This window comes from Cimex lectularius, unplaced genomic scaffold, assembly GCF_000648675.2.
Source record: "Cimex lectularius strain Harlan isolate CLEC.00 unplaced genomic scaffold, Clec_2.1 scaffold219, whole genome shotgun sequence".
Taxonomy (NCBI): domain Eukaryota; kingdom Metazoa; phylum Arthropoda; class Insecta; order Hemiptera; family Cimicidae; genus Cimex; species Cimex lectularius.
The window spans coordinates 716,242-739,632 of record NW_019392873.1 but is presented as its reverse complement, the minus strand read 5'-3'; the positions used below and the strand labels follow the sequence as shown (position 1 = coordinate 739,632).

The 23,391-nt window shown below is 35.0% G+C and overlaps 3 protein-coding genes and 1 pseudogene across 6 annotated transcripts; 3 read left to right on the top strand and 1 right to left on the bottom strand.

The window, feature by feature from the left end:
- Positions 1-1,605: 1,605 nt before the first annotated feature.
- LOC112127643 lies at positions 1,606-1,668 on the top strand (annotated as a pseudogene).
- Positions 1,669-4,750: 3,082 nt separating this feature from the next.
- Positions 4,751-11,932, top strand: LOC106667913 (MPN domain-containing protein). 4 transcript variants are annotated; one of them, XM_014396185.2, is made up of 11 exons: positions 4,751-5,008; positions 5,156-5,219; positions 8,544-8,669; positions 8,727-8,873; positions 8,932-9,025; positions 9,080-9,188; positions 9,251-9,420; positions 9,482-9,730; positions 9,799-9,959; positions 10,023-10,115; positions 10,968-11,932. In XM_014396185.2, the coding sequence occupies exons 1-11, from the start codon at positions 4,977-4,979 to the stop codon at positions 11,325-11,327; spliced, it is 1,605 nt and encodes a 534-aa protein (XP_014251671.1). In that variant the 5' UTR covers positions 4,751-4,976; the 3' UTR covers positions 11,328-11,932. The 4 variants fall into 4 exon arrangements, with proteins under 4 accessions (XP_014251671.1, XP_014251672.1, XP_014251670.1 ...); XM_014396186.2 differs by having other exon boundaries at positions 4,752-5,008; positions 9,083-9,188; XM_014396184.2 differs by having other exon boundaries at positions 4,752-5,008; positions 8,541-8,669; positions 9,083-9,188.
- Positions 11,933-13,503: 1,571 nt separating this feature from the next.
- On the bottom strand, positions 13,504-19,509 carry LOC106667973 (pre-mRNA-splicing factor ATP-dependent RNA helicase DHX16). Its single transcript, XM_014396319.2, has 12 exons — positions 19,418-19,509; positions 16,863-16,972; positions 16,597-16,777; positions 16,387-16,513; positions 16,118-16,324; positions 15,762-16,058; positions 15,554-15,669; positions 15,036-15,498; positions 14,826-14,966; positions 14,455-14,673; positions 14,267-14,397; positions 13,504-14,211 (listed from the first exon to the last, which is right to left on the bottom strand). Exons 2-12 carry the CDS (start codon positions 16,969-16,971, stop codon positions 13,575-13,577), a joined length of 2,628 nt encoding a protein of 875 aa, XP_014251805.1. The 5' UTR covers position 16,972; positions 19,418-19,509; the 3' UTR covers positions 13,504-13,574.
- Positions 19,510-19,668: 159 nt separating this feature from the next.
- On the top strand, positions 19,669-20,402 carry LOC106667974 (coiled-coil-helix-coiled-coil-helix domain-containing protein 1). Its single transcript, XM_014396320.2, has 2 exons — positions 19,669-19,692; positions 19,858-20,402. Exon 2 carries the CDS (start codon positions 19,862-19,864, stop codon positions 20,219-20,221), a length of 360 nt encoding a protein of 119 aa, XP_014251806.1. The 5' UTR covers positions 19,669-19,692; positions 19,858-19,861; the 3' UTR covers positions 20,222-20,402.
- The last annotated feature ends 2,989 nt before the right edge of the window (positions 20,403-23,391 follow it).

Genomic DNA, 23,391 nt, shown 5'->3' with positions numbered 1-23,391 from the left:
TCACTGTTTGATACGCCAAATAAATAAATCATCCGACCTAGTGACGGATTTTTCGTTTTTCATTAAATAAAAAAAATAAACAAATGAAATGATATATTAATTGCTTGATTGATTACCTTACTGAATGATTGACTGGCTAGCATAATGGTCAATAAGTGTTTGAATAAAACATTATATCATGGATTGATCATTTTAACTTTTTTTATTATTAACAAGTCGCTTATTGTTCAATCATCGTTATTATTAATTATTTCAATTAATTATTCTTTTTATGTAAGGTCTTGGTTGAGATGAAAAAGTTAGGGTCACGAGCGGACCTTCGGCAATCCCGCTCGTGACACTAACTTTTCATCTCAACCAAGACCTTACATAAAAAGAATAATTAATTGAAATATAGGTTTTGAGGATTAAAACTTGTGAAATTCAAAGGTATGAGAAGTGTCGAAGTAGATGACCGAGGGAGGAAGTTGAAGTAAGGCTAAGACTATCTAAGGATTACCTTATGGATTGGGCTCTTGGATGCGGAGGATATTGGAATATTTGATTGAACCTCACACTTCCAGTCCATAAGTCCACAAGGGTGTTACAAAGCAGGCTTTTAAGAGAGGAAGATAGAGCGTTTATCTGGAAGTCGTGAAAGAACCCTGCAACATATAACTGGTTGTCGTTTAACCAGTGTGAGGATCCGACGTAAGGCGTTTGTCAATATATAGTCCTAGGTACCGCACCTTGTTCCATTGAAGTGGACAGTAGGAGGGATCTTTTTGTAGAGAGTGAAGGTTAGGTGTCTGGATTTTTCTAGGATAATTTTTTTTCATCATGACTCCAGTAGTGTGAAGTGTTCCTGGAAGTTTCTAGTGGAAATGTTTGGATCGGAGTTACTCGAAAGGATCGCGGTACTGTCTGCAAATGTTAGGGTGGTGGATTGAGGATGGGATTGGAGGTCAGATGTGTACACTTGGTACGGGACTAGGGTCAGATGTACACAGGCAATTATAGGATAGTCTTGGGTAGACGCCGACCCACCAATGATTCGGAAGTGCGGGTCAGTGAGACAACTTCGAAGGATAAAGGTAGTTAGAGTGAAGACTGTCCTTGAGCAAGGAAGCAGAAGATATAGCTAAAAGCATCTTATCAAATAAAAAGTCTTATTTTAATAGAAAAGTGCTATGGTTAGAAATTATGGAAATAAATCCTTTCATAACAATTTGTAGCTTAACATATTAATAATCTAAATATTCATACAAAGAATAATGGAAGCCTCTGTCGGTGTAACAAGAATGGTCAATAGAAACAGATAATAATTTCTGACTGTCATCTCTGATGACACAGTAACTTTTTTCAACTCGTGTGAAAATCTATTAAGTCTGGTTTATCAGAGCTACACACAATAATATACATATGCATATTATGTATATTGGGATATAGCTAGCCCTAAACGTAAAGATGGTCAAAGGAACAATCTTTAGGTAACAGCTGTTCACTGTTGATAGTACGAGTCTATTGTTCCTGGTGGAAATCAGTTAACTTAGAATTGTAGAGGGAAGAGGAAAATGAATAAATTGCTAAATGTTGGTTCTTACTTAAAAATTTGCATATTACAACAACATCGTAATCAATGAAGTTCTACTGAGATGCGATTATTGCTAGTTGAAAACTTTAACCAATTAATTGAAAGAATTAATATTGTCAATTAGACCACTAAACATAAATAGGTTATTATTGGTGGGGTTGAAATGGGAAGTTAGTGGCCGAGTGGATCAAGGTCACGATAGCTCAAGAGGTAGAGCAGCGGCCTATCTAGCCGAAAATCGTGGGTTCGAATCCCGCTCGTGACACTGACTTTGTTATCTCAACTAAAAACCTTAATTAATTGAAAGATATTAATTGGTCAAGCAGACCACGAAAACTAGCGAAGTTATTATTAATCTAAAAGTTTACTGATTATATGAAGTATTGGTTACTTTTTCTTTAGTTTAATTGAGATAAATCGGTTGACTGATTGATTTTTTTACTGTTAAATCGACTTAATTATATTGATTGTTTATCTGTCCATGATTATTTTAAGTTATGTAACTATAAATTAATATCAAAAAACTGAACTGTTTCTCCTTTTCCCGTTGAATAAATCAACAGACTGATTGATCGACAGGACAAGCAGATTGATTTGCACGTCACAAATCATCATGATCTGCCGATTAACGTTCCATTCTTATATATGGATTATTTTTTATTATTTTTAAACGGTGCCTCGACTGATTGATTTATTGGTCATCTTAGCTATTTATTGAATGATTGATATCTCAGTGTCTTTTGAATTAACCCCTTTCCTTGAACTGTCTTACGGCTGATTGATCATTCTCCAGTTTCAATTCGTTCACCAAATCAACCTCACTATATTTTTGCTTATTGAATTTCCTCCATTAGATTTATTTTAATTTATTGTTTAATAATTGAGGTCAAGTAAGTGATTCGGTTTTTTAATAGGCCAGACTATTCAATAAAATGATTAATTGCGTCAAGCATAGTTTTAATTTATTGCATGACAATTTGTACATTAATATTGAATTATCATTGGTTTATTTTTTCTTCTGATTTATACTATTCTCCCAACAATTTTTGACTGATTTAGGTTTTGTCTATTAAAAGTATTTTCAAATGTATGATAATAAATAAACGACTATTTAACGAATAGATCGATTGATTCGCTCTAGCATAGATGATATATTTATGATAAAGTTGAATAACCTGTTAAATGATTTATTTTCTCAATCCTCCAACTTCTTGGTTTTTACACCTGATAAACCAACTGATTGATTTGCCCACTTTATTTGATTGATTTGTCTTTCTGTTTAACGAAAATATTCAAATTTGAAGATTTAATATTTAAACAACAATTAATAGATTGGTTGTTTAATTTTTCTACTAAATTCCACCAAATGAATAGTGGTAATTGATTTGTTCGATCATGTTAATTAACATCATTTCGGTTGATTGACTGAGTTGCTTACGAAATATATTGATTCATTAACTCTCACTATTTGTTTTTTGCTTAATAAGTCATAGGTTTAAATTTTATTGAATCAATTTTATATTTACATCCAATATGTTCAGTGGTCTATTGACCAAATTACTTCTTTCAATTAATTATTCTTTTTATATAAGGTCTTGGTTGAAATGAAAAAGCTAGTGTCACGAGTGGGATTCGAACCCATGACCTTCGGCTCAATACACCGCTGCTCTTACCACTTGAACTATCGTGACATTTATATTTACAGTGTAATAAGATTGATTTTTGACCACCATTGTTTATTTTTTTTGTTTCATTATCCCAACTAGCATAATTTGTGACTCGTCTAATGATCGATTTGTTCGTTTAAAAATTCGATGCAAAAATTCGAACACTTTGCCAATAGTAACAACTTTGCTTTTATCTTCAAGACCATACCTTGATCCAGATTGTCCGTGAGTTAAAAAAGTGGTCGATACTTCTAACACTGAAAAAGAAGTTAAACTCACCCTACATACAATACATAACTTTAACTGTTAAAAAGAAAATATTACGCAGGCGCCTCGCCCTCAATCACTCTACAAACAAATAATAATTAATCTACTTTGATGGATCTGTGGGGTAATCTATATTACACCTCAAACCCACTCAAACATTCACAACATATATTACTTCTTTCAATTAATTAATCTTTTTGGGTTAGGTTTTGGTCGAAATGAAAAAGCTAGTGCCACGAGGGGGATTCGAACCCACGACCTTCGGCTAAATACGCCGTTGCTCTACCACTTGAGCGATCGTGACCTCGATCCACTCGGACACCAACGCCCCATCCCAACCTACAACCTTCCGAATTTTCCCTCCTTTTTGCCAATTTTCTTTTTTGGTGTCCTAATTAATTGAATTTTTTATGTAAGGTTTTGGTTGAAATGAAAAAGGTAGTGTCACGAGCGGGATTCGAACACTCGGCCTTCGGCTAAATACGCCGCTGCTCTAACCACTTGAGCTATCGTGACTTCGAATCCCGCTCGTGACACTATCTTTTCGAAGTCTACAAGTATGTTACGTAAGGTTTTGGTCGAAATGAAAAAGGTAGTGTCACGAGCGGGATTCGAACACTCGGCCTTCGGCTAAATACGCCGCTGCTCTAACCACTTGAGCTATCGTGACTTCGAATCCCGCTCGTGACACTATCTTTTCGAAGTCACGGTAGTTCAAGTGGTTAGAGAAGCGACGTATTTAGCCGAAGTCGTGGGTTCGAATCCCGCTCGTGGCACTAGCTTTTTCATTTCGACCAAAACCTTACGTAACATACTTGTAGACTTACGGACTGGAAGTGTGAGTTTCAATCAAATATTTCAATATCCTCCGCATCCAAGAGCCCAATCCATAGGTAATCCTTAGATAGTCTTAGTCTTTTTATAAAGTTTTTTTTGTAAAAAGATGTATTGTAAAAAGAAATATCGTAGCAATTGATTAATCAATATTTGTTCTTTTATTAACATCATAATTTATCCATCGCATGTGCAATCCTGAATGTTAGTTCATGTTGAATTGATCACATGTGTTGAAAGTTATGATCATTTAATTATGATCGATAGATCATTTTCCTTGTAAGTTGGATTGGTTGGTAATACTAATATAAACATTTTACTGATTGTCTGAAATGAAACAGCAGTTCCCATGATATGACGTAACGTGACGTCCAGCAACGAGCCAGCATGTTGCTGAAAGGCTTAACCCACTTCCAACTGTTTGACATTTACACTTTCTCTAGGCTTGTGTTTACATTTTAGAATTTATGTACCTGTGTTTGTAGCCCTCGAGTCGTGTGTTAACCGAAAATTAATCGCTTTAAAATAAAACAAAAATAAACTAAAGTTTTCTTTTCATTTTAAAAACCGTGCGTAGGTGTAAGTGAGCACAGGCAGGATTCATTTTGTTTATTTTGTTTCGTAGATAATTAGGCATGAAGTTTCAAAACTTGAAGAAGCAAAAATTGTAATCGTTTCTGTTTTTTATAGACGTTGTTTTATTTGAGATATTGCTTTATTTTTATGATTTATTCGGCTTGGCTTGAGCTTCTCCCTCGTAGTGGAGTGCAGAGAGAAGTCTTACAATTATGTTTTAATTATTTTAACTTTTCAGTATGCAGAGGGGAAGCGAAGAAGAAGTCGAGGGTGATGTGGAAGACGATGAATTCATCGATGAGGTACTGATTAACAATCGTATTTTAGAATGTTTTTAAAATTTGTCTTTAATTCAATTATCTTTGATTATTTAAATTATTAATTTATTGCCTTTTTAATATAAACTGATGGACAAATTTAACACACCATTGAATCATTTTAGTTTAAAATTAGATCCATTATATTTCCACATTAGTTATACATAATTAGGAGCTCAAAATAAAGTAAAAAATCCATTGTTTACTTCCTTTATTTACTTTTATACTGATTAATCCACTTGCAAAAAAGTAGCCTTATGTCCTTCCATTCTGCTTTGCATAAAGATCGCTTTTAATTAATCTTTTTCCTTCGTTGATTTCATTTGATATTATTCTTATTCTTAAACCTTTTTCAATGGCTGCAGTCAGGCATTTGAGTAAAAATGACAGTGTCAGGGATCATAACATCATTAGAGGAAGGATACAGCCAGCACGAAGTCTACAGATGAGGGAGATGATAGATTTATCAAGCTCTTCAAAACCGCAGCAGTTTAGGAAATGAGATAAGAAATCTGATATGACATGATATGATATCTGAAATGTTTCGATTTCATCCAGGACTAAGAAGAAGCTCGATGAAAATAACCTCAGGGACCTGCACCTGGCTCGTGGACCTCTTCTTACCACTGCTCATAAAATGTCCAGGCTTCAATTCACATTGAATTGGACATTGGAAGATTGGGGAGAGTTCTCTTTACAGATGAGGTAGAATTGGCCTCAAATCTTCAAAAGGGCATAATTTCATATGGAGATGCTCAGGAGAAAGATTCACCTTGTGCTGTATGGATATGTCCTATGGTTTCTCAGGTGGCATTCCTTGGTGGGTCATTGATGTTCTGGGGTTGGTTGTTGTGCGAGCAATATCTCTAATCTCACAGAGGTACTTAAAGACATTTTCAAAAAACATGTAGTGTCATTTGCTCCATATCAGTAAGAGATTCTTGTTAATTCAAGATAATACCAGCTCTCATAGAGCACGTATTGTATATGACTGCCTGAATGCTTTTGTAATTGAGATCTTGGTGTGGCCAGCTCATAGTCCAGATTTGAACCCAATCGAACACATTTAGGATCAACTTAAGCGATGAATATGATGGCGAAACCCAGGTCTGAACATCCTAGAAGATTGGAACCGACTGTTCTTGATTAGTGAGAAAGGTTCCTCAGGATTTTACCAGAAACCTTTTCCAAGGAATGCACAGGCATTTAACAGAGTGATTTGCCCAGAGGTGGAAATTATCTGTATTAAAGGGGACAAAAAAATTGTTTTTCTTTTTTCTCATTCATTTTTGTAACCTATTTTTGGTGTGCAAAATATGCTAAATGCATTAAAAGTTAAGTGTGGTGCATTCATTTTGTCCATCAGTGTATTTGCTGTATGAAATATGTTATGTTTTTCCAATAATTTCCAGCTACTGAAACTTAATATGCATAAAAGTAAAATTTGTCATTAGTGCGATTATCTCATCTGTTGCTTATATCACCGTATCACTTGGCCAACCTATCTAGTTTAAATTGGTTTAAATTAGGCGTTTTACTTTTTTCTCTCTTTTTTTTAAACATATTTGCCATAAAAGAACATTCAGCGTACCCACTTAACTACTTTTTGTGTTGAGGAAGGTAAGGTTCCAAAAATAAAATAAACCAAAGAGATAGTATTAGCAAACATTTATTGTTACTCTGGTCCATGTTAATATTGTAATGACAAAACAAAAGTCAAACAATCAAGGCATGTCAGCGACAATTATATCTCTGTAGATGAGCTTGTTTACAAGAGGACTTACCTCAAGCAATTCTCACAAACACCAGCTCCCACCATACTTTGGGGTCTTCCAGAACCTTCTTTCTGCTGCTTCCTGGATCCTTGACAGTCGACTATTTGACTGTTCACAATGGCTTGACTGCTCTTCACTGTGTGAGCCACCAAGTGTCTGAGTCCTCGTTGTCTGACTTCGCTTTCAAATCATCCCCTTTTGATTTACAAACTAGAGTAGGGGTAGAAAGGAAAAGCAAAAACTGCTGGACCAAGTGGTCAACTTCCTTCTAGCAAGGGTTAGCCACACAATAAGTCTCATGAGTTCCCATTGCACATCCTCCTGGTCTCATGCTGATGGAGTTCCAGCAGTGTACAACGCCCACTCAGCTGACATGATCAGGTGGATGAACTGTGACTGCAATGTCCTTCTCACTACAAAAACTCCTCGACTTTCGTTATTTAGTGGACTCTAGGTGGCCGATCCGTCATATTTACAGCCTTATTCCAACATATGTTTGACATTCCTTACAACTTTTTTTAACTTATATTAATAACTATTCTAAACTTATGCTAAGTTACTTACATTACTTTTTCCTACAATTTGCTGTTACTGAAACTTAATATGAATAAAAGTAAAATTTATCTGTGTGGTCTACCTGAACACCAACGGGTGTCTGTCTATCAGTTTGGCAAACTTAACGATCTGTTATAGTTGAAAAAATACATTTTATCGTATTTTTAAATATTATGTATAAAAATAATGTCTATATTTGCTGCTAGTGCAACTTAATCTGATTAAATAGTAAAATTTGTCTAAAGCATGGTTATCCCTCTTCACCACCATCTGCCTCCGTTTATCCGGACTTGAAGAGACCTGGACTTGCCCAGATGATCGAAAGTTTAAAAATTTGTAATTTTATTAGGATTGTGTCATAAAAACGGACTTTTAAAAAAACACGAAAGTGTACACTTTTATTCATATATCTTATATTATATTTAAGTTATATTTAAAGTAATAGATAGTCTTTTATTGACTTTTGTCCGGACACGCATTTCGCAAAAAATTTATGCGTTAAAAAACCTTTTTGATGGAAGCCAACACGACAGCAATTTCTAGTTTTTTAATTAATTTATTTTTTATTTATTTATTTAATTTTTTTTTAACAAAAACGTGACTGTCAGCCTCTCTAGCCTCTTCGATCATGTGAATAGTGATTTGGCGGCCTTTGCGAATTTCGAATGACGAATTAAAGGTGCCACAGTTGAATTATAAATTTTTAAAAATTAATATACAACATTGAGAATCATGAAAAATTTATAAAAAATATTTTAACAAACGGGTCTGGATAAACAGGTTTCTGCTGTATATATGTGTTACTTGTATTAAATGTATCTGTAAATGACTTGTGCAACTATGTGCATGAACAATATTCAATTTTTATACATATGAAATTTTCATTAACCCAGCCTTGCCCTTACAATTCATTTTCAATTTGTTTCCTGTACATGTGTTAAAACTTGTTTCCTTGTTTTGGTTTAATAAATAAAAGCAGGAATTTGAGGAAGGTGAGGATAGAAGAGCCAAAGGGAATGTCGTCGGGCGGACGGTTACACTGCAAATGCTACTTTCGACCGATATTCTTCAACCCGGTGAAGCCAACATGTCGATCGAGTACATGGTACGTCCTATCATGTACAATAGTAATAACATCTTTTCTATTATTTTTATTACATAGGGCCAACGATTTATTGGCGATCTCCTGTCTGATGGGAAAATTAAATCTCTAGAGACTGATATAATATTTGCCAGCCCGAGCGCCTGGGCATGCCATTGCAAACGAATGGTCAATCCTGATAAAAAGTCAGGTTGTGGCTGGGCATCAGTAAGTATTTGTACTTATTATTTCAATTGAGCTTCTCTTTAAAACATGTTTTAAACAGGTGAAGTACCAAGGGCAGAAGTTGGATTTTTTCAAGAACAAATATTTTAAACAGTTACAAAAAATGGAGCAGAAAGAAAATGAAGTCACAGATGGTAAAGTTTTCTTACTTTTTCTTAGACATTTTCTAAATGTACACTTTCTTTAAGAAGATGAAGTAGGAGAACACTTAAAACCCTCAGTCGCCACCGAAACATCCGGTCCGACTGTACGAGTAGTCATTAAACATTCCTCCCTTGCAAATCGTACTGTTATGCAGTAAGTAAAATCTATTTAAAAAAATAAAAAGTAAATTTTCAATTAATTTTTTTGTTGTACAGAGATGTCAATACTCTGGTAGAAGCTGTGCCATTTTCCTCGATGGGCAAAATCCAGCCATTTTTAGTTTCTCTGTCAACAAACGCAGCTCTTGTGATAGATTTCCATTGTCATCTCACGACTTCTGAGGTTGTCGGATATCTGGCTGGGCATTGGGATGTTAACGCTCATAGTAAGTCAAACTATACATTTTTGCTCTGTTTTTAGTCTATGTGTACTGTTCAAATGTATAGATCTGGCCATAACCCATGCCTTTCCTTGTCGGAGCCGACTCAATGACAGGGAGCTTGGGCCACTCGTTGAAGAAGACATCTGCAGGGGCCTAGAGGCAAGGCGGTTGTCTCTTGTCGGTTGGTACCATTCACATCCGAATGCCCCTGCTGCTCCGACCCTCCGTGACATTGACGCTCAGCTCGAGTATGAGATGAAGATGAAAGGAAGCAGCGATGCGACGTACACACCTGTAGTAGGGATAATATGCTGTCAGTTTTATTTTCACCATTATACGATTTATAGAATTTAAATTTAATTATTCCAACTTTTACAACAGCCCCTTATCATCAAGAATGTACAAGTTTTGAGTCAGGTCTATTAAGCTATTGGGTCATCCCGCCTCCAGAAAGTAAACCGCATGATTATGGAAAGCCAATGGCAATGACATACAGTGTTATTCAAGATCAGTTTCTTTCACAAGACGCTCTTAATGAAATGGTACCTTTTTTGTTTATTTAAATTTTTTTAGGATTGATTAATTATGCTATTTTCCTGTTATAGAAAAAGTGTGCTGAGTTTTATAAAGGTGACCAAGATTTTATAAACTTCAATGATAAGTTTAAAGGCAATGTTACTTATTTGGAAAAGCTCAAGGTGAATAATTTAACATATTTCTTTTCTCTTTTTTTTTTTTTTTTTTTTTTTTTTTTTTTTTTTTTTTTTTTTTCAATCTCTCGCTCTTCTTTATTTACACCTGCATCAGTTGTTGCACTTAAGTAAATTTGATAGCATTTTACAGCCTAAAACAAAACAAAATGGGGAAAAAATACATAAAACAGAAAAGAAAGAGGAACTTAGAACTCATTTGTAGTTTTCCTATAAATTAGCATTAATCACTTTCACTTTTATTCACAGTCAGTTAGGAGGTCGCGAGACCATTGACACATTTCAGCCATCGGGGAGGATTATTTGGAAGGTTGTGGGATGAAAGGTTTCTGACATGAGGGTTTGTGTAACTGGATAATTGTTTGAGAAACTTCTTGTAGCGGTTTTTCACTACTTGAAGGGCATATTGGATATTAAGGTCATTCTGAATGGTAAGATTGGATACATAGAAAGGAGCATTGATGAGTTTCAAAGGATTTTTGGTTGTAGGGATTGGATACTTTGAATGTTGGAACGTTTTGTTGAACCCCAAAGTTCGATGTTGTATGTCGAAATGGGTCTCAAAATAGTTATATAGATGAGTCATTTATTTTGTAGTCAGTTTTGACCATTTAACAAGAAATCTTTTGAAAAGTGAATCGTCTGTTTAGCTCTTGTCTTTTGAGTCGCTTGTGAGGGTTCCATGTAAGTCGTTTACCAATAGTCCTAGGTAGCGCAGACTACATTAGCTGGTGGGTCATGGGATGACTTATTTCAAATCAATTTTACTCAAATTTAATGCTTAAAGATTTTCAGGAAAACATTATTACTGACATTAATTATAGAATTTAATACTTTCAGGCATCTCTGAGTTCGAAATTCCCTAGGGACCAGAGCGACGGTCTCCTCTGGAGTCTTTTATCTGACTTGGTCTGTCCAAATTCTAGTGGAAACCCACCACTGCCATTCATACCACCATCGACATCGACTGCTATGCCTATAACTGTGCCTAAGGCTGTAGGCGGAGCTCCGACTACCTCGGGTGTGAATATGGGCTCACCGTCCGGCTACTTGGCAGCAGACATCGCATCGGCGCTATTCGCGACTGGAAAATTCCCAGCAGCCCTTGTCAACTTGTTTCCACCGTTTGGGCCGATGCCACCACACCATTTGCTCCACATGGCGCAACAAAGACCAGGAACCCACCGTCAACAAGATTAATTCATTCTACATAAATTTTAATTGGTATTTTATATTCTATTTCAATGTTAGACCAATACTAAAAACTATATACTTTTAATGTTAAAAATTAATTGCACAACAAAAATTATTTTAGTTGCATATTTGAAGTAACATTTAATCTGATTTGTTTAGAATTAAATTACCATTATTTATTTATGTTGTGCAAGGTGAGGATATTTCAAATATTTATTAGAAATTGATACTGAGTGTGGGTCTACGAGTAGGTGAACCCATGCTGAACTGGCACTAGGTCACTTATTGGGTACATCTCAACTCACAGGTTTGTTTATCACTGAAGATGGCATAATATTGAATCGTGTCTGAGCGTTCAATGGACCCAATAAGTAACAGAGTGCCAGTTCAGCATGATTTGTTAAAAAGCTGATGCAAAATGGTCCAAACAATAGCACAGTTTTGTCCTTAATTTGTTTCCTATTGAAATGTCTATTAAAAGATTCTTTTGATGTTAAGAAATCAAACGTTTGTATGTTGAAAGTGTGTCCATTCCAACCTTTGATCTTTATGTATCTATTGGCCGTTTTTAAAACTCGGATGGTTTTAATATTTATAAATATTTTTTTTTACATTTTGATTTATTTGTAATGTTTCATGTATTTATATTATTTTAGTGTTAGTTAAATATAAATTAATTTAAATTGAATTATTGATTAGTGATTTATATTAGATCAACTTTGCATAAATAATGAATTGAACTTACAACTTCTTCCTACCTCGGGTTTTGGTGATGGGTTCAGCATTGGTGTTATCTATCCCACAGCTCAAGTTAGGATCTAGGAGCAATCAACAGCTAGATCATTTCAGCTCTCAACGCATGCAGTTTTTAAATCTAAACCCACTCAAGGGGTGTCGGTGGCTGCAACGGTTTAGGCGTTGTCCCAGCGCTCATCACTATAAGGTGAAGGTCCCAGGTTCAAATCCAGGGGACTTACATTTTTTTTTTCAAAAACACCGGCACCGTGAGGATTGATATGACCTCTGCTGTTGCGAACCCTCATTGGGAAAAAAACTCAAATACATTCTTTCCTACTTACATATTATTCATTCAGGGCGATGGAGTAACTGAGATTCCTTCACCACCCTTTACACCTGTTATAAGTAAACTAATTGACTTCCAAGACACACTAGTAACAAAAAACTGTATACAAAAAACAGTCCTGTTTCCTCACATCATAACAGTGGACCCAAATACTTGCTGTCATGCAAACTTTAGCCCAAAAGTTTTGGGGGGACAGCAGCAGCCGAGTGGTTAAGGCGTCAGACTCTCAGCCCACTGTCATGGGTTCGATTACCGCCTTTGCTTCTGTCCTTTTTTTCAAGTGCTTAAAGAGACTGGTGGCCTAATGAAAAACATCGTTGGATGGTATGGGGCAGGATCAGACCATGAATTTGGTTTGAATGAGTGAAAATGAGTTTCTTCAATGTAAGAATACCAGAGGCTCAATTCACACACGTTGCATGCCCAAAAATGGGCCACAAAGGAGCACAATAAGAGCTGCAGAGCTCAAGAGGGGGCCTTCCAGGTATGCACCACAATAAAAAATAAATTTAAAAAACTGTTGGTGTGTCAACCTCACATGGCCTATTCTTAGTAAGGTGAGTATGATCTTTCTTTTCACATCCCCTAAAGGCTACCTATTGACTGAGCACTCGATACTTGAGAGTAATTTGATGTGTGATTAGAATTGTTTTTATAAATGTATTAATTCTTGTTTTTTACAAATAGTGAACACTGAACTAAACATTCTAAACTGCAACTGTTAAATCACAACAGTTCGGAACAAAGAAAATGCAGCAAATGACATGCTTAGCAACAACAAGCATCTCCCTTCTTTTGTTATTTTGCCTTGACATTTATATCTTCACTATCACTACACGCTCCCATTATATCCTGAATCTGAATAGTTTTGATAGTTCCATAAAAATTTTAGCTTCAAACTACTAACATTTAATGTTAATGTGAACATAAAACATAAATGTTCCTAATGTGTGCATATGTAAAGTTACAAAACAATCTGGTGGTTTGTTTGCTTTTTTACATAAACCATAAATGATGATTATGTATTGTACAATCTTAATCAAATTATTTATTAGACAAAAATGCATACTTTTATACAAATAAAATATGTGCTTCATTTTGTAGAAAAATATACAATATTTACATATATACAGGTTAACAATTAAAAAACACTAAGTGAAAATTTTTGTCTAAAAAGCTCCAAGTTCAGCTCTTGTTTTTCCAATGACTTTAGGCATCTTCATGTTTGTTGAGTCTTCGAGTTCTTTTTGTTTGTAATAATGCGGTGCTACTTCCAACAACCACTTGCTTTCTATCTCAGTCACCTGCCTCATGTATTCTTTAGTAGTGAAGACTAACTCGTAGTAGACGACCCATCGTGGTAAGTCTTCGAACAAAGCCGAATTCGGATGGATCATGACTGTTTGGTTGTGCTTGACCGTTTTATAATTTCCTCCCTTCGACAGCCGAGCGATGTGGTAGAAATAACCTGCCGTTATTGACTTTCTAATCGCGATCGTATCAGTCGGATTAGAGACGAGGTCCATTTCGACCCTTTGCATAAGCCCTATAAGCTGCTCTCTGACATCCCTGGCTCTTTTCATCGATCTGTACTGTATATAATTCTCGTAACACCACTGAGTGCTGAAATCCGTATCTGCCCATTGCTTGTAAACATTGCAAAGAACGAGATGGTCACCACCTGGTAGGAAGAAGTTCTTTCTGGCTGTATCGGCATGAACCAGTTTGTCCTTCGGTCTGTAAAAGATGGCACCATTGACTGACAGCATAGCTGCAATGCTAACAATCTCCTCACTGCATTTATACCTAAACAAAACAATAATTAATTCCACTTTAATAATCAATTAATAATATTTCATACTTTTCTGATGCAAGTAACATTTTCCCCATCATTGGATCCAATGGGAATTCAGCCATTCTCCTCCCTAGTTTTGTAAGTTCTCCATGGTGGTTTAAAGCACCCAACGCGTAAAGTTGTTCCAATGCAAGCACCTGAAAATAAATTTCCATCAATTTGACCAATGCACCTTTAAGAGATTAAATACTTACCAGCGTTTCATGAGGTGGTGGATCGAGGAAGTCAAAGTGAACCAAATCATTGATTCCGAGGGCTTTGAGCATCAAAACAACATTGCCGAGATTCATCCTCTGAATTTCAGGTACGGTGTCGTCTTCCAGTTCATGTTTATAAGCCCATGCTGTGTAAAGTCGGAAACATTTACCCGCAGCAACTCTTCCAGCTCTTCCTGCCCTTTGATTTGCCGATGCCTAAAATTTTGCACTATTCAATAGATCAATGATCAAAGATCAAATATTGATCAGAATTATATATTGGTGATGAGTAAATCATTGAAATAAATCTGGTAAAAGTTAACATTTTTTTCTCCTAAATAAATTGTTTATACTACGAAATTACTTACTTTTGAAACAGGCACTACAATAAGAGATTCCATTCCAGTTCTAGAATTAAAATTATTTTGCTTACAAAAGCCAGGATCAATAACATAGATTATATTGTCAATAGTTAATGAAGTTTCTGCAATATTGGTTGCTAATACTACCTAAAATTTAAAAAAAAAAAATATTAATAGAAATTAGATATTACTGTACTTGAATAAATTAACGCATACTTTTCTTGCATTGGGAGGAGTTGGTTCAAAAATTTTGGCCTGCATGTCTGAAGGTAAGTTTGAGTAGACAGGTAAGATAAGAAGTTCTTTTATCCTGCTGCCCAGCCTCCTCACCCTGTCTTGAAGGATTTCCTGGCAGGTTTCGATTTCCTCCTGGCCAGTCAAAAACACCAATATGTCACCAAGAGGTTGAGTGGCATGGATCTGAAGTATGGAAACTACACAGGCGTCGATGTAGTCCGCCTCCGGGGCTTTTGTGTAGTATATGTCGACCGGAAACCGCCTTCCAGGTATTCTGAAAATTGGCGCGTCGTCGAAAAAGGATGAAAACTTTTCGGCATCGAGGGTGGCGGAGGAGATGAGCAGCTTGAGGTCAGGCCTGAACCTGGCAATGTCTTTGACCAGGCCAAATAATATGTCAGTGTGAAGTGTCCTTTCATGCGCCTCGTCGATTATCATTACACTAAAATCAAAGAACGTTTTACTCATTGATATTATATATTAAAAAAAAATTATACCTGTAAGTCTGAAGGTCAGGTTCAGACAGAAATTCTCTGTGGAGGGTACCATCAGTCATATACTTAATTATTGTTCTTTCTGAAGTACAATCTTCAAATCGAATGCTATACCCAACCTAAAACCCCAAAGGTTCGATATTAAATTATACTGTTATAATTATAACCTTTAGAAAATGTTTTAATGTTCTTATTTTTTTTAAATTCTTACCTCGTTTCCAAGTTTAACTGACATTTCTTCAGCAACTCTAGCCGCAACTGACATAGCCGCCACTCTTCTAGGCTGAGTGCAGCCTATTTTTTTCCCTTCATCAGTGAACCCGGCTTGATAAAGGTATTGAGGAATCTGAGTTGTTTTTCCCGACCCTGTTTCTCCTTCTACGATTAAAACCTGGTGATCCTTGATTGCTTGGATCAGGTCGTCCCTGAACTTGTACACAGGCAGACTTTTCTGGGTTTCCTCGATGGTCATGCGCTTGATCTGCGCTTCTGTCACTTTCTCTTCTGGCTTTAATAAAATATGAAATAATATTAAAAAAACAAAAGTTCGAGACATCTTTAGTTTACCTTATCTTTCGTTCCTGGTAAGCTCAAAGCTTGAATGAATTCAATTTGCCCATCAAGCAAAAGGTCATATTCTTCTTGTTTATCACTGTCCTTTTGCTTTGCACCAAAATGGAACATGGCAGAAGACATCTGCTCTTCTTCCCACTTTTTCTGCTCATAATTAGGCTTTTTTTCCCTTTCATCCACCTCTTCATATTCACCAACACCCTAAAACATTAGATTATAGATTATAATTGAAAGTAATTGTTTTAGAAAACAGTTAAAAATACTTCTTTAACATCTCTGGGCATATGGTATCTCTGCACCCTCTCTAATTCCCTCGCTTTTTCATGTTCCTTGGCAAGAGACAGCAGTTTCTTTTTATGCTCTCTGTCTTTCTTTTCTTTTTCTGTAAGTCTATAAAACCGAGTATTTATAATAAAATCAGTAAGATAAATTTTTTAAAAATATGTATACAGATTTATTAACAAAACACGTACTCTTCTTCAGCAAAAAGATATTCATCATCGATAATATCCGCTTCGAGCTCAAGGACCTTGTCGTCCTTTCTTTTCTCAAGGTATTTACGACGGGACTCGACACGAAGCCTTGGGATGAGTTTGTCCTGACTGGCAGTCTCAATTTTAAGCCTCTTTGCAGCTTCTTCATATGCCTTTTTATCTAGATAAAATTTAAAAAATTTTAAACCAACGTTACAATGCTTTTGAAATAATGACCAAAAATAAAATGAAGAACAATGGAATACCTGATCGAACAGTGATGTTCCTTGTGTTTTCCTTATCCTTCTTACGCAATCTTGCTGCAAACTCATCCCTCGCTTTCCTGTCTTCCTCGCTGTCGCTGCTATCTGACATTCTGAATTTAAACAAAAGATAAAATCTTAATTTAATCTCTAGAAAAGCAAATGAGAATCAATCTGAACTAGATTTGGGCATAAACACAGGAATAAACTCGACATTCCTCTTAATTTTAATTAATTATACTTTTTATCTATGGCCTTGGTTGAGATGAAAAGTTAGAGTCACGAGTGGGATTCAAACCCTACAGCTAATATGCCACTGTTCTAGCCACTTGAGCTATCATGATTTCGATCCGCTCAGACACCAACTCATCTCAACCTACAACCCGTCAAATTTTTCCTCTTTTCAAACATCGTGTAATCAGGATTCAATTATGAAGTGGCCACGGGGAGCTGTTAGTGAAGTAAGTGCTACTATAATTATTATGTTTATCCATATATGCATTTAGCAGTTATAATATACCTTATTAATTATTTTAATTAATTGTATTTTTTATCTGAGGTCTTGGTTGAGATGAAAAAGCCGAAGGTCATGAGAGCAAATCCCACGTGTGTCACTAACTTTTTCATTTCAACCAAGACCTTAGATAAAAGTATGATTAATTAAAATAATTAATACAGCCAACTGTGACTACTAAACGTATATGGATTAATTCCTTTTAATATAATAAATAAGTAAATTCTATTTAAAAAAAAGGACGTAAATCTACACTTCATAAGAGGAAAATTGTAGATATACAATTTTAAAATTTAAATGTTGGACTCAGATGAGAGAAAATTTTAGACCAATATCTATGTTACTGACTTAATAATATAAGCTACATACACTCAAAGACAAATAAAACCAGACACTCAAACATCACATAACATCAAATCTCATAACAACTTAAAGATAAAATGCATCTGTTAGAAGAAAGCTGTTTTACTGATTTCTGATTTACATGAGCTCAAATCTGCACAGGCATGTAATATATACACACATGCACAGCAAGCGTACCACTTCTTGCAGTCCACTGGCAATTTATTTATTTTTATTTATTTATACATTATACCCCAATATCAAATAAATACATATCATAAATATAATACATCATCAAATATATATATATATATATATATATATATTTTTTTTTTTTTAGTTAATATTTATTTATTCATTTTCCGGAGTTCTAATATTTTAGGCCTGAAAACATCCAGAGATTCAGAAAAAATGTCAGTCCTCGAAGACACAGTAACAAGAAGGAAATGTACTTTTTTTTGTCTTTTTAAACTGTATTGAACAAAGAACATTACAGTCGTGATAGTATACTAAATAAAAAATATGACTTAATGAAGACAAATGCCCAGGGGTGTTCCTCACTTAATAATAAGAGTATTAATAAATTTGGTAACAATAATTTGCAATAATTTTAACAGTAATAGATATGAGTTTAGGATCGTACAAGGTCAGAAAGTCTCTTCCTTTTTAATCGTCTTTATGATCTTGGAGTTGGTTCTCTGGGGTGCACCGTGATGGACAATGTAGTCAACATGAAAATACAGACAAGCCAAAAGAGTCCGATAGTAGTCAATATGAAAGAGCTCTGGGGTTACATTGAGGCATGCCTGAAGATGGATGAATCTATCATCTCTCTCTCTAGTCTGTAGACCTAGGTCGACCATGTCCTGGCGTTCTAGAGTGATGCCCTGTTTCTCTGAAACTTTGAAGAACCCTTTCTATTGTACTGTGAGTTAATCTCAGTTTCCTGGCAACTTCTCGCTGGCTGAGTCCTTCCTCTAACACTGTTATGACCCTGATACTATCATACGTACTCAAATGCTTGACTGGAGCATTGAAAAAGGTTTAAGAATAAGAATAATATCAAATGAAATCAACAAAGGTAAAAGATTAACTGAAAGCAATCTTTAGGCATAGCAGAATGGAAGGACATAAGGCTACTTTTTGTGCAAATGGGATGAACCAGTTCAAAAGTAAACAAAGCGTTATTTGCTGTTTATTTGGACTGTGATAGCTCCTAATTACCAGCAACTAATATAGAAAGATAATGGAATTAATTTTAAACTAAATAAATTTGTTCATCATTGTATATATAGAAAGATTGACGAAAGATACATGCTAAAAAAAAATCAGCTGAACAGCATTAACAAATTTCCATAACTTCTTGGGATTAGCTGTTAAATCACTTTGAACACTGGAAAGTTTGGAACTTGTAAGCAAATAATTAAACTAATTGGACATATATGTTGTTTGCTCGTAATTTAGAACGTATAATTGATTAAAAAGATTTTAAAACTGCCAAAATTTGTGTTGGAATTTATATGACAATTTTATTTTAGGTTTTTTTGTAATTAAGGTTCTGACGAGGGTTAACAATCTTTTTATGTATAATAAATATATTAAAAAGGGAAATTAGCTGTTGTATTACTTTTAAATTAAAATTATATAAATTAACATATAACTAAAACATTTTTCAAGCTAATTTTTAGTTTTATTTACTCACTTTATTATATTTGCTGTATAATTTGTTGATACACTTCGGCTTCAAACACAACGGATAACCATACAATAACCTATAAAAGAGTAAAGACGTGTTTTTTCAATTAATATATCGATTAATCGATCGACTTGTAAACAAATTCGTAGGTTGTTTTACTGTTATCTCTTCTTCTCGAGTCTTGTGTTCACAGGTATGTTAATACAAATATAATTTCATTTAATACCTAAAATTATATGCAAACTTCTTTTTAGTAATGTAGTCAGCACTTTCTCCTACCCGTAAGAGATTCATAATCACTTTAGTTATAAGACAGTTATGTATTCCTAGTTTAGATTCCACTGAATGAATATCACTATAGGCTAAATCTGAGTGAAACCCTTAAAATAAAGTTTTTAAAAGACGAACGACAAGAAGTTATATAATGGTATAAATTTTTATTGCAGAAGGATGAGCGGGCGCAGCAAGCTTTCCGGCTATGTACGGAGAGGCGGATACATCACCGAGGACAGGGTGCCACTCCAGATCCTGATGCCGCTCAAGTTGAAGCAGTCCGTGTCTGGGAAATCGGCCAGTGACTCTGGCGTCGCCTGCATTCAGGAAATGTCCGTCATGTTCGCCTGCTTGAAGAGTAACAACTTCTCAGAGAGTCGTTGCCCCAAGGAGATCGCCTCGTTTCAAAAGTGCTGTACAGAAAACGCCCAGGCCAAAAAGCACAGGAAGGAAATGGAAAGAAAAGGAATTCTCAATCCCGGCGAGAAGAACCTGTCGCATAAGCAAGTGGGACAGCTTCTGAAGAAGTTCCCCTAGTGAAGAATATTTTTTCAAGATTGTAGATTGTATATATAGCTAGTATACTTTTTTAATTTAATTTTTCATAAATGCCTGTCCATTTATCTACACCCTGGTTTAAATTCTTTGTCAAACACTGATATCTATTACCTTTTCGACTTCGCAAATCTTCATTCATTAAAAATTGATATAATAGATAGATAGATAAATTATTTTATTGTCCTAGACATACATGTATGTAGGCCTTAAGTGCTCAAATACAGTGGATCAGGTGTTTTTTGTACAAGCCCAAAACATGAGCAATTAAACTTGTTAGGGTAGTACACTAAGATCTTTCAAGCTTAAATACACGCCATCAACACTTGTGCTTTACAGAATCTTAAAAGAGATTGACAGGCATTAAAAATCTGCAGAAGATTGGATTGCTTAGCAACTACTAAGGCATTAGCATGTAAAAACTAGTCAGTGAATGCATTCGAAATCTCAAAAATGTAGGGAAACACAACAGCCTGATGATATATTGGGTGCCAGGACACAAAGAAATTTTGGGTAACGAAAAAGCAGACACACTGGCCAGAGGAAGATCTGCAAGACCATACATAGGCCTTAAACCTATACTTGGGATAACAAAAACAAATACAAAATCCTCCATCACAGAATGGATCCAAATACACCTCTCACAACTCCAGGGGCACTAGACACAGTAAACGTTTGCTAAAACAACCTTCACCAAGACTAGCAAACTCGGCTATAATTAGAGAGGGCTAAACTAAGAGGAGTGGCAGGTGAGCAAAGTCAAGCCTTGATGAATATATTTTGTCGGATAGAAGCTGTCTTCTATAGCCATCCGTTATATGTAATACCCTCTATCGACAGTGATGATACAGCTTACTTAAGCCCTGACCATTTTTTATATATATGACACTTCTTTCCTCTCCAGAACAAGTTGAGTAATGAACTACAATGAGTAATTTATTTAATTAATTCATTTTTCTTCAATTTGAATTTCTGTTGTTTACATGTATATTAGACTTCCTTTCTTTGCTTTCAAGGTTTTTTTTTTTTTAATTTATTTTGTCAGATTTTCCTGGATTTTAACTTATAGAAGTTCGATCATTTTATTGTTTAATTAAATTTAATAAAATTTGGTGGGCGGAACGTTTAAGCCAACTATCTAGAGGATTAAGTTGTTTTATTTAAGATAAAGATAATCTCTACCCTGCTCCGACATTGCCTTTTAAAAATGTATTAATTTTATCTTGTGCTGCTCTTGTTCAGTTGCACTCCCCTTACAATTTGTTGCTTAATGTATCAGTGCAAATAGCACATATAAAAAAGAGTAAATTCTCACGGAATCCAAACACATTTTACTGCGACCATCTCGACATGGTCATAATCCACCAGACATCTATTGAAACTACTGCCACGAAGTCTGAAGGAATCCGGCCCGAGCTACGTTATTTGATTGAACTTTTCTTTGACCTGTTTTAAACTGATTATTATAGAATTAAAAAAAAAAAACGTCATTGGCCATAACAGGCTCATTTTGTTTTCGGTACAAAAGTTTTCAACAAATTTTAAATTTAAGAAATAGTATATGTATATGTACTTTACATTTTGTTAAGTAAATTGGCTCCTTCAGAGGTCAGTAATGCGACAAAGGTTACATCGCGCCTCGAGACAGTACTTTAGCAGACAGCTGCATGATACGATCAGTGTGTGTTCGAGACTGTCGTTGGCTTCTTTGTTTTTGAATTCCAGTCTTAAATAGTTAATTTAATGATTATGCTATCAATAAAGTGTTGTTGCAATTGAAGTATAGTAATTCAAGGCAGATGAGTAAACCATGCCCGATTGTCATGGGGTGATCAAAGGTAAGCCTTATAATAATATTAACGGCCAAATAGTTCGGATCTTTAATAGTATGACGGTACCCTCTGTAGTTGGTCATGAATTTATTTGTGATTTTAATAATTTGTTTTGCTAAATTTAAATAAATAATAATTCGGCATTGAACCCGAGAAGGACGCAGGGAAGAAACGCTTCCGCTTTGTATCTTCTCAATATGGCGTTGTGTATCTGACATATATACACTAATGGTACGTTTACATATCTAAGTTATTGCATATTTATGTCAGACAGAAATCGTTGCTAATGTAAACAGTGAAAAATTTATTTCAGAGATTATATTTCAGCCACTAGCCACTTGTGCCGATAGTTCTATACCAGTAGATGTTAGTTGCAAGTTGCAAGACACCTGTTATTGGGTTGTCCGGAAAATAATGCAGGATTTTGGTATTAAACAAAAAAAAAGAAACTAGTTACTTTAAAGCAATGTTCTTTAATCAAAATAATTTNAATGAGTAATCCTGTAAACGTAAACAGAATATTTTATATAGATTTTTTTTAATGAAAACTTAAAATCCTGCATTATTTTCCGGACAACCCGATAGTTGTAGGTCCAACCTTGTTCGACACTTGTCGCAAAAGTTGGTCATTCGTCTACTTTTCTGCCATTGCAATAAGTGTCTTGTAAACATGAGTGACAAAAAAGAGTGGTTTAAATCAAAAATATAAATCTAAAAAAAAAATTCAAGTTAAAATTCTTATTTATTATTTCGAGATCGTGAGATGCGGTCTGGTGTGCTGTAGAAAAACATTTTCTTTTTCGTGCTACGTTTCGATCTTTATTGAGAACATCTTCAGGACTTAAAGTGTTTGTTTCCTGCGTAATTGTGTCATTGTGAACATCTTCAGGGGGTTTATAAATATTGTTTAAATTATACAAATACATATAAGATATGAATACGAATTGATCCAATGATGTATACAATATAGAAATTTTAAGTTTAATCAAAGTATTTGTACTCACTCAAAGTGTCAGTTTTCTGTGTAGATGTATCACTCTTGTGTGTCGTGTTGAGACTGTTAGTGAGATATTATTGTTTTTTGTTTATACATGTTGATTTTGAAGAAGTGGAGAAGGAAGTAGGGATAGGAATTCATTTTTCTATAAGGAGTCGGCTTCTTTGAAGTTTAGTTCTATCCCCACTTCTTTGCAACGACACACAGCAGTGGCACAGACACAGAAAACACACTTTGAGTGAGTACAAATACTTTGATTAAACCTAACATTACTTTGTTGTATACATCATTGTATAAATTCATATTCGTATCTTATATGTATT